This window comes from Mustelus asterias, unplaced genomic scaffold, assembly GCF_964213995.1.
Source record: "Mustelus asterias unplaced genomic scaffold, sMusAst1.hap1.1 HAP1_SCAFFOLD_1442, whole genome shotgun sequence".
Classification (NCBI taxonomy): Eukaryota; Metazoa; Chordata; class Chondrichthyes; order Carcharhiniformes; family Triakidae; genus Mustelus; species Mustelus asterias.
The window spans coordinates 77512-92000 of record NW_027591387.1 but is presented as its reverse complement, the minus strand read 5'-3'; the positions used below and the strand labels follow the sequence as shown (position 1 = coordinate 92000).

At 45.5% G+C, this 14489-nt stretch overlaps 1 protein-coding gene and 1 non-coding gene across 2 annotated transcripts; one reads left to right on the top strand and one right to left on the bottom strand.

Annotated features, from left to right (window-relative positions):
• Nucleotides 1-1788: 1788 nt before the first annotated feature.
• On the bottom strand, nt 1789-2100 carry LOC144488292 (histone H4-like). The gene has a single exon (XM_078206342.1). The coding sequence runs from the start codon at nt 2098-2100 to the stop codon at nt 1789-1791; it is 312 nt and encodes a 103-aa protein (XP_078062468.1).
• A 5890-nt stretch (nt 2101-7990) lies between these two features.
• On the top strand, nt 7991-8062 carry trnag-ucc (transfer RNA glycine (anticodon UCC)). Its single transcript has one exon. It is a non-coding gene; the product is annotated as a tRNA-Gly (tRNA).
• The last annotated feature ends 6427 nt before the right edge of the window (nt 8063-14489 follow it).

Genomic DNA, 14489 nt, shown 5'->3' with positions numbered 1-14489 from the left:
GTGTTTTTGCTAATTTGGCCTTTATAAATCAAAAGTATTGAGTATAAGAGTTGGAATGTTATGGTGAGGCTGTATAAGACATTGGTGAGGCCGAATTTAGAGTATTGTGTGCAGTTTTGGTCACCTAATTACAGGAAGGATATTAATAAGGTTGAAAGAGTGCAGAGAAGGTTTACAAGGATGTTGCCAGGATTTGAGAAACTGTGTTACAGAGAAAGGTTGAATAGGTTAGGACCTTATTCCCTGGGGCGTAGAAGAATGAGGGGAGATTTGATAGAGGTGTATAAAATCATGATGGGTATAGATAGAGTGAATGCAAGCAGGCTTTTTCCACTGAGGCGAGGGGAGAAAAAAACTTGAGGACATGGGTTAAGGGTGAAGGGCGAAAAGTTTAAAGGGAATATTAGAGGGGGCTTCTTCACACAGAGAGTGGTGGGAGTGTGGAATGAGCTGCCAGATGAAGTGGTGAATGCGGGCTCACTCCTAACATTTAAGAAAAACCTGGACAGGTACATGGATGAGAGGGGTGTGGAGGTCCAAGAGCAGGTCAGTGGGACTAGGCACAAAAATGGTTTGGCACAGCCAAGAAGGGCCAAAAGGCCTGTTTCTGTGCTGTAATGTTCTATCGTTCTAAAATTGTTCATAATTCTAAACACCTCAAGAAGGTCACCACTTAATCTTCCTTGCTCCAAGGAGAATAAGTTCAATTTCTCGAATCTTTCCTTGTATATAAAATTCCTCTTTTCTGAAATCATGTTTGATGATGTTTGAGATGACATCATCTCACGTGAGAACACCATCCACCAGGTACACGGTACATGCACTTGCAACTCGGCCAATGTTGTCTCCCTGATACGCTGCAGGAAAGGATGTCCCGAGGCATGGTACATTGGGGAGACGATGCAGACGCTATGACAACGGATGAATGAACGCCGCTCGACAATCATCAGGCATGAGTGTTCTCTTCCTGTTGGGGAACACTTCAGCAGTCTCAGGCATTCGGCCTCTGATCTTCGGGTAAGCGTTCTCCAAGGCGGCCTTCACGACAACGCGGAGTTGCTGAGCAGAAACTGATAGCCAAGTTCTGCACACATGAGCTCGGCTTCAACTGGGATCTTGGGTTCATGTCACATTGTCTGTAACCCCCATGACTTGCCTGGGCTTGCAAAATCTCACTAACTGTCCTGGCTGGAGACAATACACATCTCTTTAACCTGTGCTTAACCCTCTCTCCACTCTCACACTGTCTGGACCTTTAAGACTTGATTACGCGTAAAGACTCGCATTCAAACCATTATTTTCTAAATTGAGTTTGTGTCTTTATATGCCCTGTTTGTGAACAGAACTCCCTCTCACCTGATGAAGGGGCAGCGCTCCGAAAGCTTGTGACTTATGCTACCAAATAAATCTGTTGGACTTTAACCTGGTGTTGTGAGACTTCTTACTGAAATCAATGACGGCAGAAACTAGGGGGCTGTTCAGACAATACATTTAAACAGTTCAAAAACAATTCTCATCGCTGCTCCAAATGAAGTGTTCAATTCGGTGATTCCCGCACCGTAACATAAGCAAAGCAAACATGCATCTTAAACATCTCAAAGCTTGTGTGGCTTTTGCTACCAAATAAACCTGTTGGACTTTAACCTGGTGTTGTTAAACTTCTTACTGTCTCAAACACTGAACAGCCTGTCCCAGCTGCAATTCCCAGGTCACTGCTGTGTCTGTGAAGCGGGTGAGGAGCTTTTAAAAGAGCCTTTGTTGTGTGTTCGGTAGAAAGGGGCGAGTTGCTCAGCCGCCAAATCCATAGAGAGTGCGGCCCTGGCGTTTCAGAGCGTACACCACATCCATGGCAGTGACCGCCTTGCGCTTGGCATATTCAGTGTAGGTGACCGCATCCCTGATCACCTTCTCCAGGAAAACCTTCAGATCCCCGCGAGTCTCCTCATAGATCAAACTCGAGATCCGCTTGACACCGCCACGGCGAGCGAGGCGGCGGATTGCTGGCTTGGTGATGCCCTGGATATTATCACGAAGCACTTTGCGGTGCCGCTTTGCGCCGCCTTTACCCAGTCCTTTGCCCCCTTTCCCTCTGCCAGACATGATGATTCTTCACTCAGATCTGTGCACAATATGAGAGGAAATCTTTCAGGCTCCTTTTATACAGCCCGCCCCGACCTGACTGAGAAAGGCGGAGTGAGAGCAGAGAGGGGAGGAGACAGAGTGGAGATTAAACACAGAGCGGGAGGGAGGAGAGAGCCGGACTGACACACACACACAGAACGGCCCCTGATCTTTGAGCTCCACCTCCAGTTTCCGCAACCTCCAATTTCAACCCGTTTATTAACAATGGAAGCGAAACACAGCTCCCCACACAAACCCTTCCAGAGCCATCCTTCACACACAAGAGTTTCCACAAACCCGGAGCTTTGAAATATGGAATCAAAACAGAAAATGCTGCAAATAATCAGCAGCTCCGGCAGCTTTTGTGAAGAGAGAGAGAGACAGAGTTAACGTTTCGAGTCGTGACTTTGTCCTTTTGTGTTTTTAAACCTGGTCCTGTTATAATTCCCACTTAGTAAGATTTCGACCTGAACACAGTCTATTCCATAACAAGAATCTTTCTCAGTAACATCCTCACCCACATCCACTTCCAGCTGTTTACAAAAACCTCATTGCGGCTGTCTGAGGCAATCTCCTCTGTTAAAATTAAGGGAGACAGGATGGCCGAGCGGTCGAAGTTGCTGTGTTCAGGTTGCAGTCTCCTCTCGAGGCGTGGGTTCAAATCCCACTCCTGATATTGATTTTGGGGCGGCACAGTGGCTCCCATTGCTACCTCACAGCGCAAGGGACCTGTGTTCAATTCTCAGCTTGGCTCACTGCCCTGTGTGGAGATTCCACATTCCCCCTGCGTGAGCATCCTCAGGGTGCTCCGGTTTCCTCCTCCACTCCAAAGATATGCGAGTTCGGTTGATGGGCCATGCGAAATTGCCCCGTCGAATCAGGAGGTTATTAGGATATATGAATAGGGTTATGGGGAGAGGACCTGGGTAGGATTCCCGTTGGTGCAGTCTCGAGGGGCCGAATGGCCACTGTCTGGATTCCAAGGAAGGTGGAAAGCAGTGTTTAGCCGCCAGTGTAGATTCATACTGAATCTACCAGACATCTTTATTATGAGAGAAAGTGGCGATTGAACAAATGTGAAATTCAAATGAAATTCAGCCTCTGCTGTGTTTTGCTTTAGTCTGAATTTGAAATGATCTCTATTGAGAATGAGCCGGGCCGCGGGACAGGAATCATTTTCTTGCGGGATCAGCTCCTTGCTGAGAGATGTGGGTGGCTCTGAGAAGAGCCTTTGAGTTCAGAGGTTTACAATTTGCTCGGGTTGTTTCACTTCTTTCCTGACGCTTTCTTCGCTTTTGCTGCTTTCACTTTGGGTTTGGCTTTCGATTTAGTCACTTTTTTGACGGACTTTCTGCCCGTCACCTTCTTCACAGGAGACTTTTTCTTCAGGGCTGCTTTCTTCACCGCCTTTTTTGGAGTTGCCGCCTTCTTGCTGCTTGTTTTCTTCACTGTTGATTTCTTCACTGGAATTTTCTTTGCTGCGGGTTTCTTGGCTGCGGGTTTCTTGGCTGCTGCTATCTTTGTTGTCACCTTCTTGGCCGCTGTTTTCTTTACTAAAGATTTCTTGGCTGTTGGTTTCTTCATCTTCTTTCCCATTTTCCCTGGGCTTTCCTTCTTAGCGAGTTTGAAGGAGCCGGAGGCGCCCTATCCCTTTGTCGGCACCAGAGACCCTTTCTCCACCTTCCTCTTGATAGTTAACCTGATCTGGGAGACGCGCTTCCCCACATCCACTCCACTGCCAGCCAAAGCTTTCTTTATCGCGGCCAGGGACATCCCCTTGCGATCGCTGCAACCCACCACAACATTGAGGATCTGCTCGCCTAACTTGGGACTAGCTGCCGCAGACCGGGGAGCCGCCGCCTTCTTCCTGGGAGATTTGTCTTGAGCGGCAGCGGCTGGAGGAACCGTTTCGGCGGCTACAGTTTCAATCCTATCAGAGAGTGTGTGGAAAATGTGTGTGAGAATCATAGAACATAGAACAGTACAGCACAGAACAGGCCCTTCGGACCACGATGTTGTGCCGAGCTTTATCTGAAACCAAAATCAAGCCATCCCACTCCCTATCATCCTGGTGTGCTCCATGTACCTATCCAATAACTGCTTAAATGTTCCTAAAGTGTTTGACTCCACTATCACTGCATACAGTCCATTCCACACCCCAACCGCTCTCTGCGTAAAGAACCTACCTCTGATATCCTTCCTATATCTCCCACCACGAACCTTATAGTTACGCCCCCTTGTAATAGCTCCATCCACCCGAGGAAATAGTCTTTGAACATTCACTCTATCTATCCCCTTCATCATTTTATAAACCTCTATTAAGTCTCCTCTCAACCTCCTCCGCTCCAGAGAGAACAGCCCTAGCTCCCTCAACCTTTCCTCATAAGACCTACCCTCCAAACCAGGCAGCATCCTGGTAAATCTCCTCTGCACTCTTTCCAGCGCTTCCACATCCTTCTTATAGTGAGGTGACCAGAACTGCACACGATATTCCAAATGTGGTCCCACCAAGGTCCTGTACAGTTGCAGCATAAACCCACGGCTCTTAAACTCCAACCCCCTGTTAATAAAAGCTAACACACTATAGGTCTTCTTCACAGCTCTATCCACTTGAGTGGCAACCTTTAGAGATCTGTGGATATGGACCCCAAGATCTCTCTGTTCCTCCACAGTCTTCAGAACCCTACCTTTGACCCTGTAATCCACATTTAAATTAGTCCTACCAAAATGAATCACCTCACATTTATCAGGGTTAAACTCCATTTGCCATTTTTCAGCCCAGCTTTGCATACTATCTATGTCTCTTTGCAGCCTACAACAGCCCTCCACCTCATCCACTACTCCACCAACCTTGGTGTCATCAGCAAATTTACTGATCCACCCTTCAACCCCCTACTCTAAGTCATTAATAAAAATCACAAAGAGCAGAGGACCAAGCACTGATCCCTGTGGCACTACGCTCGCAATCTGCCTCCAATCCGAAAATTTTCCATCCACCACCACCCTCTGTCTTCGATCAGACAGCCAGTTACCTATCCAATCGGCCAACTTTCCCTCTATCCCACACCTCCTCACTTTCATCATAAGCCGACCATGGGGGACCTTATCAAACGCCTTACTAAAATCCATGTACATGACATCAACTGCCCGACCTTCATCAACACACTTAGTTACCTCCTCAAAAAATTCAATCAAATTTGTGAGGCACGACTTGCCCTTCACGAATCCGTGCTGACTATCCCGGATTAATCCGCATCTTTCTAAATGGTCGTAAATCCCATCCCTAAGGACCTTTTCCATCAATTTACCAACCACCGAAGTAAGACTAACCTGTCTATAATTACCAGGGTCATTTCTATTCCCTTTCTTCAACAGAGGAACAACATTCGCCATTCTCCAGTCCTCTGGCACTATCCCCGTGGACAGCAAGGACCCAAAGATCAAAGCCAAAGGCTCTGCAGTCTCGTCCCTTGCCTCCCAAAGAATCCTAGGATATATTTCATCAGGCCCAGGGGACTTATCGACCTTCGGTTTATTCAAAACTGCCAGGACATCCTCCCTCCGAACATCTATTTCCTCCAGCCTATTAGCCTGTAACACCTTCTCTTCCTCAAAAACATGGCCCCTCTCCTTGCTGAACACTGAAGAAAAGTATTCATTCATCACCTCGCCTATCTTTACTGACTCCATACACAAGTTCTCACTACTGTCCTTGACCGGCCCTAACCTCACCCTGGTCATTCTTTTATTCCTCACATAAGAGTAAAAAGCCTTGGGGTTTTCCTTGATCCGACCCGCCAAGGACTTCTCATGTCCCCTCCTAGCTCCCCTAAGCCCCTTTTTCAGCTCATTCCTTGCTAACTTGCAACCCTCAATCGAGCCATCTGAACCTTGTTTCCTCATTCCTACATAAGCTTCCCTCTTCCTTTTCACAAGACATTCCACCTCTTTCGTGAACCATGGTTCCCTCACTCGGCCATTTCCTCCCTGCCGGACAGGGACATACCTATCAAGGACACTCAGCATTTGTTCCTTGAAAAAGTTCCACTTTTCATTAATTCCTTTCTCTGACAGTTTCTGTTCCCAACTTATGCCCCCTAATTCTTGCCTAATAGCATCATAATTACCTCTCCCCCAATTGTAAACCTTGCCCTGCCGTACCGCCCTATCCCTCTCCATTGCAATAAGAAAAGACACCGAATTGTGGTCACTATCTCCAAAGTGCTCTCCCACAACCAAATCTAACACTTGGCCCGATTCATTTCCCAGTACCAAATCCAATATGGCCTCACCTCTTGTCGGCCAATCAGAACTGAATCCGAAATGAACCCAGTGGTGGCGGCACAGAGCAACTTAAAGGCAGAGAGCGGACGGAGCAGAGACAAGCTGCAGTCAGCTCCCGGCACCTCCTGCCTCTCTGTGTTTCTCTCTCCTCACAAACTCTCCCATTGCAATGAAATTCCGCCTCTCCAGAGATCCAGCTCACATCCTTCATGTCTCTGACACACGAATGTTTGCTGTTGAAAAGGTTTCACTCGAACTGAGGACTCCATTTTCCACTGAAACCCATTTTACTGCTGCACTGATCGCGCTCTCACATACGATCGCTGACATGTTCTCTACTTTTCCACTGAAATCCTTAATTTAGTGAAACAATTGCTTTGAAATCTAACTTTGGGGCTCAGCAGGGGGTTTAGCGGGTATCTTTGATTGAAAAATCATTTTATTTTACACAAGAGAGACTCGGAGATCTCATGATCAGAACAGGCACACAAACACAGTTGGATTCGTCTGACTCGCCCGTCCCTTTCATACACTCTCTCTTACACAATATTCACATCTACACATTCACAGGACAAAACATTTACCAACTGTAAGGTCCCAGGACGGAATTTCTCCTCCTTCCGGCCTATGCTCCGGATTCCAGGGGGTTATTTATAGTTTTTCACCTCAGTAACTGTTAAACACTCTGAGGCCCACTCCCCACAGATTGTCTTTGAATTCATTCATGGAATGTAGGTGTCGCTGTCTGGGTCAGCATTTATTGCCCATCCCTAATTGCCCTTGGGAAGGTGGTGGTGAGCTGCCTTCTGGAACCGCTGCAGTCCAAGTGGTGCAGGACCATATCTGTTCACCAGATTCCGTGGCCAAGTCAATCCTTTTTCTTTCAGTTATTACAATGATTGCAGACAGCCCTATGTTTGTTTAGTTTGTACTATGAAAGTACAAATTATCTGCTCTCGGAGTCTCTAGATTTCCTGTTTTATTTGTTTCTCCTGCACTGACAGGTAACAGTAAATCACAACCTCACCAACCAGTGACAGCCAGTTAAATAATCATCCCACACTCGCTGATAATGGAGTTTCTGAGAGTGACAGACAGTTTCTGACCATCCTCCGATTGGCCCTGGAGGAAACCAGATTCACTGTCAAGAGCTGACCTTTCGCACTGAGAGAGTGGCAGAGCCAAGTGTGTGATGGTGGTGACTGTGCGAGCATTTGACCAATGGTCAGTTCCTGACCATCACAATGGTGATTTATTTAATTCGCTATCACAGGTCACAACAGTAGGTGGGCACTCCTGAAATAAAATTCACTAAAGATTCTCATCACCACTGTGTTTCTAATGGAAAATCCAGCTTCAATTTGCTTTCAGTTGTTTAAATGAAAGAACATGCCTCAAAACTAATCAATTAGTTCCCAGTCAGAAACAATAATAAAACGGCGGCTTAAACTGTCCAGAAAAACAAGACAAGACAGGTTCAGTTTACAAACTGTGCAATGGACACACCTCGTGCCTGACAAAATCAGTAAATAAGGTAGTTCTGTAATAATAACTGATTAAAATAACATTTGTTTAAGTATATTGAGCGATGGTGGTATAGTGGTGAGCATAGCTGCCTTCCAAGCAGTTGACCCGGGTTCGATTCCCGGCCATCGCAGTGATAATTTATTTAGAACCGTATCCACGGCCTCCTGTGTTTTAAACCGAGTGGACAAAAACAGTGCGAACACAACATTTGACAGGAATTAAATAGAGATTTCTCTTTTTCAATTTTTGTTCGGACGTAATTCGTTTCTGATGAAAAAATATTGAAATAGGAAAACAGGTCCCTGACCGAATAAATGAGTTCTCAGTCAGAGACAAAGATACAAAGTAAAGGTTGAGGAACACATTTCAGCTCACACACTGTGCTCTGCACAATCATGGTGCCTGATGAAGTGAATATAAATGCGACTGAGGTGGTTATATTATCCTCACGAATATGCAGCTGCGATGACCAAGTGGTTAAGGCGTTCAACTCGAAATCGACTGAGCTTTCCCCGCGCAGGTTTGAACCCTGCTCACAGCGATTATGATTGGAAGTATTTACTTCGGCTGCTTCAGGCAACCACAGAGTCGCAAATCCTAGTGAATTGTTGGCATGCAGTATTTGGGTCTCTCTCATGCTTTCAGCTGCATGGCTTCGGGCCAGGTGCAGGAAGGTGAGTTTGGAAAGGACATCTGGGTATCCTCAGACTGCCATGGACAAGATAGGCCGAATGGGTCCCCTCTGTGCTGTTACTGTTCTCTGGTTCTTTCTCTGGTTCCATGAGAAATATCATAACGTGAGCAGAATGAAAATAATCAGCATCAGGGGCACAAGGACAAAACAAGGTCTCATATCAGAGGAAGATTCTTATGTAATGACACACAGAGCACAAGAAATACATTTCATCAGAATACATTGAATGATTGAGAATTTCAAAATGCTGCTTAGATGATATGACATCGTGTTCATTCAAACACATTGCAACAAGCTGGTCATTACTGGGCGCTCTGTGTTCCTGGTTATATCAGTTTGAGAATGGAAGGAGCAGGTTCACATCTGCACATTGACAGGGTCAAACTGTGTCTCAGATTGACAGCTCCCAGGACAGGCTTTCCTCTCCTCTCGCACTGTGCTGTGGATTCTCAGGGATTAGTTGGAGTTTCCCAGCTCAGTAAGGGTTAAAGCCTTTGAGGCTGGCAATGCGCACAGTGTCTGCTCCCCAGATTCAGCGGGCTGCAGCCAATCAGAGCTGTGCCTGATTTAACCCAGAACTGGTTGAAATGATGATATTGTTCACAAGCTGAATTCTATTTGATCAGATGAAGATACAGATTGTGTGCACTCAGTCACTAAACAACAATATCCCGCCTTCATATAGAGTGGATGAGAGGGGTGGAGGGATTGACAGAGACAGTTTGAGTTAGGGCAGTGAGACACAGACAGCCAGACAATGTCTCAGTGACAGAAATCCTTGTAAATTTCCACTTTATCCAGAAAGATTCTATTGGGGAGACAGAAGCTGCGGTCTCAGCTCTCACATTATTAATGCCACACTCAGGAACAGTGCTGCATTTTGACAGAAGAGATGGGGAGAGGCAAAAGAAACTGAATGGTCCAGTTCTAAAGAGTGTGCAGGCTCAGAGTGTCCTGAGGTTCAGAGAGATCTTTCAACGCGAGAGATTTGAAGAGAGTCATTAGAAAAGTGGATGGCATCCTTGGCTTCACAAATGAAAGCACTGAGTATCCCTTGGATCCCTCATACACCACAGTCCAGAAAGATGCCAGCCGGCCCATCGTGTCTGCACTGACTCTCTGAAAGAACAGCTTTCGTGCATTTTTACGATGGCTAACCCCTTAACCTGCACATTTTGGGAGACTAAGGGGCAATTTATCATATCTAATCCATTTAATCTGCTCAGCATTGGACTGTGAGAAGAAATTAGAGCACACAGAGAAAATCCATGCAGACACAGGGACAACATGTTAACTCCACACTGATGCTGTGAGGCAGTAGTGCTAGCCACTGTGCCACCATGCCAATGGAACTTTAACAATCTAATTCCCTTCTCAATGCCTCATTTGAAGCTGCATCACCACATTGTCAGACAATGCATCCCAGAGATGAACTACTCGCTGTGGGAAAGGGTTTTCTCATTATGCTTCAATCACTAACAAAGGGTTTCATATGATACAACCCTTAGTAAACTGGGTCTGTATTCTCTGTGATTCAGAAACATGAGAGGCAAAACATTAAAACATACACGATTCTGAAGGGGTCTGATTTTGTGGACATTGGGAGATTGTTTAAGCAGGTTCAGTGTAAGGATCAGATCATTAAGGACTGAAATGAGAATAAATTTTTGCACTCACTGCGTTGTGATCCTTTGACATGCTCCATTATTTATACACTAGGGGTGGCACAGTGGTTCCCATTGCTGCCTCTAAGCGCCCGGTACCCAGGTTCAATTCTACCTTGGGTGATTGTCTGCGTGGAGCTTGCATGTCCTCCCCATGTTTGTTTCCTCCCAAGCTCCGAATGTCAGATGGATATGCAACACTAAATTGCCCCTTCGTATCACAAACGTATTGGTTCTGGGGGATTAGCGGGATAAATATGTGGGGTTATGTTAGTACAGACTTGATGGGTCAAATGGCTTCCATCTGCACCATAGGGATTCTATGACAGTAAAGGCAGAAATAGACAAATTTATGTTGCTCAGAGAATCAAGTGAGTGAGGAGTAAAGTGGAGTTGAACCCCAAGATCTGAAACTCTATAAGCAGCTGGTATGCCCACATCTGGAGTCTGCATCCACAGTTTGGACTCCAAACTTTCAGAAAGATATACAGCTGAAAGAGAGATAGTGCAAAGACATGTTACCAGGAAAATGGAAGGCATGAGGGGAATACTTTATTGGGATTAAGAATTCTTGGATTGCATTCTTTCGAGAAGGCTGATTTCTGGTTTAGTTCAAGTTTGTAAATTGATACATTTTAATTTGACATGGAAATTTACTATGGCCTTACTACCCAAGGCTGAAATGTTCTTTATTCACAGTTACTGTATGGTGGGTGGGCGCGAGTATAAGCTGCAGAAATTTGGTTCAAGTCTTCATAGTCACAGTTTGTTTTCCTCACATAGAACTGTTGATATTTCAAATGCTTTGCCTGATTTTGTTGTGAATGCTGAAAATATAGTGACTTTTAGAAAACTTGTCAGAAACCTATTGTGATTTCTATCTATGTAGATGTTGTTGCTGCTGTTCTTGTTTTTAAGACTGTGACTGTGTTTTCACTGTCCGGCAATAAAGATAAATAAATGAGTCATGATCGAATTGAATGGTGGAACAGAGTCAATGTGCCATGTGGTCAATGTCTGTTCTTAATTGCTGTGTTCTTGTTACTGGAAGAGACGGATCCATGGATACTGAGGGAAATAGGGGTGGAAATTGCAGAGGCAATGGATATTTTTTTTCTAACCCAGCTAGTTATATGAGTGGTGCCAGAGGATTGGAGAATTGCAAATGGTAAACACACCTCTTCAGAAAAGGTTGTAAGAATCAGCATTTTATAAATAAAGGGGCACACAGCAAACTTGTGTGAACATTTGGAGCTGATAGAATAAACGGGACAGCAGCAACATGGTTAGGAAACTGACTGAGTGACAGGAAACACAGCAGTGGGAAATGTTTTTAGTTGGAGTGGATCGGTTAAAATGGGATCCCAAGAGGGTTGTTGTTTGGAATCCTGCTCTTCCTGATACATATTAGAGACATCGGCAATGCTGCACAGAGCACACATTCAAACTGTGGTAATTACACAGTACATGGCAGCATTGTGAACTGTGAGTGTTGTTTCTTAGGCAGCTTGTGGATTAGTCAGACAAGACCAATTTAAAGCAGAGAAGTGTGAAATGATTCATTTCAGTTGGCAGGAAAGGGAGACACAGTATTAAAATGGTACAATTGTAAAGGCAAGCAGGAGCAGAGGGACCTGCGGTTAAATGTGACACTAATAATTGCTGTCTGAGTGGCAGGTTGAGAGTGTGGTTACTAAAGCATTTGGTTTGGTGAGCTTTATCAGTAGGGGCACAGAGTACAAGAGCAAGCAAGTTTAGGGAAACCTGTATAAAACCCTGGTTTGGCCTCAGTTGGAGTATTGCACTCTGATCTGGACAGCAGAGTTTAGAAAGGATGTGAAGGATTAGCGAGGGCGCAATAAATCTCTGGGTATGGGTCCAGGGATGAGGAAGGTCAGTTACATCGGTAGATTGGAGAATTTGGGTCTGTTCTCTTTGACAAAGAGAAGGTTGAAAGGAGATTTGATAGAGGTGTTCAGGATTGTGGAGGGAACTGGAAGGAGCTGATAGGGAGAAGCTTTCATGTCCCAATCTTCCTCTGTCAGGAAGTGTTCCCCAAACTGAACGGACAGGTCATTGTTCCCGGTTACACTTAGCTGGCAATGCTAAATTTTCTGAGTATTTGTATTAATGTGAAACATTTAGGATAATTACACAAACACAATAAGTTATTCAGAGTGAAAAATAAATATATTAAAAGTGAAAATTCATGTTGACTTCCCTCTGCTGGGCTTTGTGTCTTTCCAATATTGGCCAGTGGTCTGATTAATCTGACAGTACTTTTCCCAGTCGCCTGTGTAACGTGACTCGAATCCCGGCCTTCCAGGTTTTGAACTGCACAGCGAAGCATTTGAGGAAGTATTTTGTGACGTCATTTGTGTTCCAGTCCTCATACCGTCTGGTGAGCTGATCTGACATCCATCCCAGAGTGGAGTCGCTGCACAGATTGCCTTAAAAATGGACTCTAAACTGAGGGAGTGACTGTGAATCTCGTCACCACTTCCATCCTGACTAATTTCCTCCACTTCAAACCGGAGTAGGAGACTTCACCAATGATTGAGGTCCCACCTTCGATCAATCGAGCATCCTGCCTTGCCTCACACCTTCTCTGGTCTCCAGCAGCGGTGATGTTCCAAGGGGCTTGGTTACGCTGAATGCCCTGTCCGAGGGTCTCCTTGCTCCAAAGCTGCTGACTTTGATGTCTGTCATCAAGTTGTTGAAACTTGGCTCCTCTTCGTCTCTGACTTCAGGCCAATCGGGAACTTCCATCTTCCAAGCTTCTAGGGCTGGTTGAGCAGAAACAATAATAATTGAGCATTCTGCGGCATTTTTACATTCGAGCAGATTTCCCCGAGAGGCATTTCATTAAGCACCAGCTTTTTCACTTCATTAACAACTGTAAGAATGGCAATGCAATGTATTGGTCCATTTATCGTCACAAAGGAGTTGGGATGTCTTGTTGAAGTTGTACAAGACATTGGTAAGGCCACACTAGGAATACTGTGTACATTTTTGGTGACCCTATGATAGAAAGAATATTATTAAATTGGAAAGAGTGCAGAAAAGACTTACTAGGATGCTACCGGGAATTGATGGTTTGAGTTACAAGGAGAGACTGGATAGACTGGGACCTTTTTCTCTGGAGCGTAGGAGGCTGAGGGGTGATCTTATAGAGGGCTATAAAATAATGAGGGGCATAGATGAGGTAGATAGTCAACATCTTTTCCCAAAGGTAGGGGGGGTCTAAAAGTGGAGGGTATAGGTGAGAGAGGAGAAACACAAAAGGGTCCAGATGGACAGTTTTTGCACACAGAGGATGGTGGGTGTCTGGAACGAGCTGCCAGAGGTAGTAGGAGATGCGGGGACATTTAGACAGTTACATGGGTAAGGTTGGTATGGAGGGATATGGGCCAAATGCAGGTAATTGGGACTCGCTTATTGGTAAAAACAGGACAGCATGGACGAGTTGGGCCAAAGGGCCTGTTTCCAGCAGTGAATCTCCATGACTCTATGACTATGACTCTCGTCCCAATAATGCAGATTGTCACTATCATTGCTGTAAGTGGGAGGGGGACAATGTTCACTCACAGCATCTGTTTTCTGCATGAACAGCTGGCAGGTAGAACACCAAATCAATGGTAAACATTCTGTCAGCATCCAGTGAAACTGGGTAACTATGGTAACAGGTCGGTACATTGACAACACAGGACTCTGACAATAGCTTCCTACCCAACAGGGTGATGTCACCAGGATCTACAATTCCCCCAGTTTGGAGATTCCAGTCAGGAAGCAAGGAGCAAAGTGTAAGACACCAGAGAAAAGACAAGAGATTTTCATTTCTATCGAACCAATCATTGTCTCAGGATTTCCCAAAGGACAGCCAATGAAGGACCTCTTTAAGAAGTCATAGAGTCGCAGAATTTTACAGCACAGAACAAGGTCATTCAGCCCATCGTGTCTGCATTGGCCATCAGCACCTACCTATGTCCATTCGGCGGCACGGTGGCACAGTGGTTAGCACTGCTGCCTCACAGCGCAGAGGACCCGGGTTCAATTCCGGTCTCGGGTCACTGTTTGTGTGAAGTTTGCACATTCTCCCCGTGTCTTCAGGGGTTTCCTCCGGGTGCTCCGGTTTTCTCCCACAGTCCAAAGATGTGGGGGTTGGGTTGATTCGCTTTGCGAAATTACTCCTCGTGCCA

What these genes read in the sequence shown, in the direction of transcription:
- LOC144488292 (XM_078206342.1), bottom strand. Translation starts at nt 2,100, where the DNA reads ATGTCTGGCAGAGGGAAAGGGGGCAAAGGACTGGGTAAAGGCGGCGCA.